Genomic DNA, 1,569 nt, shown 5'->3' on the forward strand with positions numbered 1-1,569 from the left:
TTCAGCATCCATTCAGGAGCAACTTATCAAATACCTTCAACCAGACAAGAAAAACTCCAAACCTAAAAATCACATCTTCTGTAATACAACTTCTGAAAGTGCAATTATACAAGCATAGGATATCTGCACAGGAATAGAGAATGGCCTAGGTTAAGTGGCATTTTCCTCTTAAAGTCTTACATATGAACATGAATAACACTTAATGCATCATAGATAAAATGTCAAGACAGTTAATATTGGATAACAAGGGCAGAATTSTTCCATATATCAGTCATTGTCAGTTATGACAAGAATATTTGACTTCACACACACATCGAGGTGGTTCTGCAGGAAAGACAGGTTATAGAAGTGCATAACTACAGTAGGTAATTTAAAGGCAACAGATGCAATATTTTACGCAAGGAAGAGGGAAGGTAAAGAAAAAAAAAGCAAGGAAGAGAAGTAAAGCAATTTGTCAAAGGATACAGCACAAACCAATGACAAAACCCTTAAAAATATATTTCCATGTTCCAGTTGATATTACCATCACTTCCCATAAACAGAGAAGCTAGTTTAAGTATGAACTCATCAATAAAAGGTCACTTAATTGCCAGGTACTGGACTAAATCAGCATTCTAACAAACTTCCTTGGAAACCAAAAAAACCTTACCATGAGTTTAGTACTTATTTTTAGTGAGTTCAAACAGATTTAATTTTTTTAAAAGTGCAGATTAGAAAAGAAAGTGGCTTACTTCAATTTTTCAAAGTTCTCTGGTTCCAAACTCCATATTTCTTCAACTTGTGCTCCTCTGCAACCTGAAAAAGGAAAGATACAGGCTTCTGCAACAATCCCATTTAAAAAGGGCACAACTAGTAAGAGATACACAAACAAAACCGCAGTAACAGTTACAAACTATACGTCCATCACATAATACAGTCTATTTACAAGCTTTTCTGCATCTTCATTTAGAAAAGCATTAGTCAAGAGAATTTATCTCAGGAGTTTCCTATGTGTATAATGAAATTGTTTCTGCAATGAAGCTGTATTAAAGAGAAAAAAAGAGCAGAACAGATTAACATATTTTTCATTCCCTCTCATGTGCTAGGAAGAAGAAAATGCACGATTGAAATAACACTTTAAAGACATTTTCAGCTAGTTGAAAGCAAAACTTGAAACATTATGCACCTCTAGACAAAGACAAGTTTTCCCACAGTAGCATATGGAAAATATTGCAAACAACACACTCAAGCAAGACGTTAACATAAGGCAGAGTCTACAGAAATTCTGACACGTACTACACAGAAGATTGAACTGTTAGTTAAATACAAAAGAAGAGCCAGGCCTGGGCTTCGCTCGTGAGCTATAAAGACATGCCGGAAAGTTATAAATCAATGGAATCTGGAATAAAATCATTCTGCTCCCTTGACCAGAGTCCCGCGCAGATACCTCTGTTGCTGCAGCCCCGTCCTCACGACGCTGCCGCCCGCCGCGCTAGAAGCGGCCGTTGACCCCCTCCCCCCCCGGGCAGGGCGCAGGGCGCCCGGCCCGCCGCCGAGCTCGCCCCGCTCCCCCGCAGCCCCGCGCCCGCC

The 1,569-nt window shown here is 39.6% G+C and overlaps 1 protein-coding gene across 1 annotated transcript in view; it reads right to left on the reverse strand.

The window, feature by feature from the left end:
• The window catches only part of UCHL5 (ubiquitin C-terminal hydrolase L5), an 18,957-nt gene that overhangs the window by 15,972 nt on the left and 1,416 nt on the right, over window positions 1-1,569 (reverse strand). Inside the window, exon 3 of the mRNA XM_085303181.1 lies at window positions 732-795. Coding sequence (XP_085159307.1) covers window positions 732-795 — 64 coding nt within the window. The remainder of the gene's footprint in view (window positions 1-731; window positions 796-1,569) is intronic.

Source organism: Rhea americana, unplaced genomic scaffold (genome assembly GCF_003343005.1).
Source record: "Rhea americana isolate MKP2758 unplaced genomic scaffold, rheAme1 scaffold_198, whole genome shotgun sequence".
NCBI classification, from domain to species: domain Eukaryota; kingdom Metazoa; phylum Chordata; class Aves; order Rheiformes; family Rheidae; genus Rhea; species Rhea americana.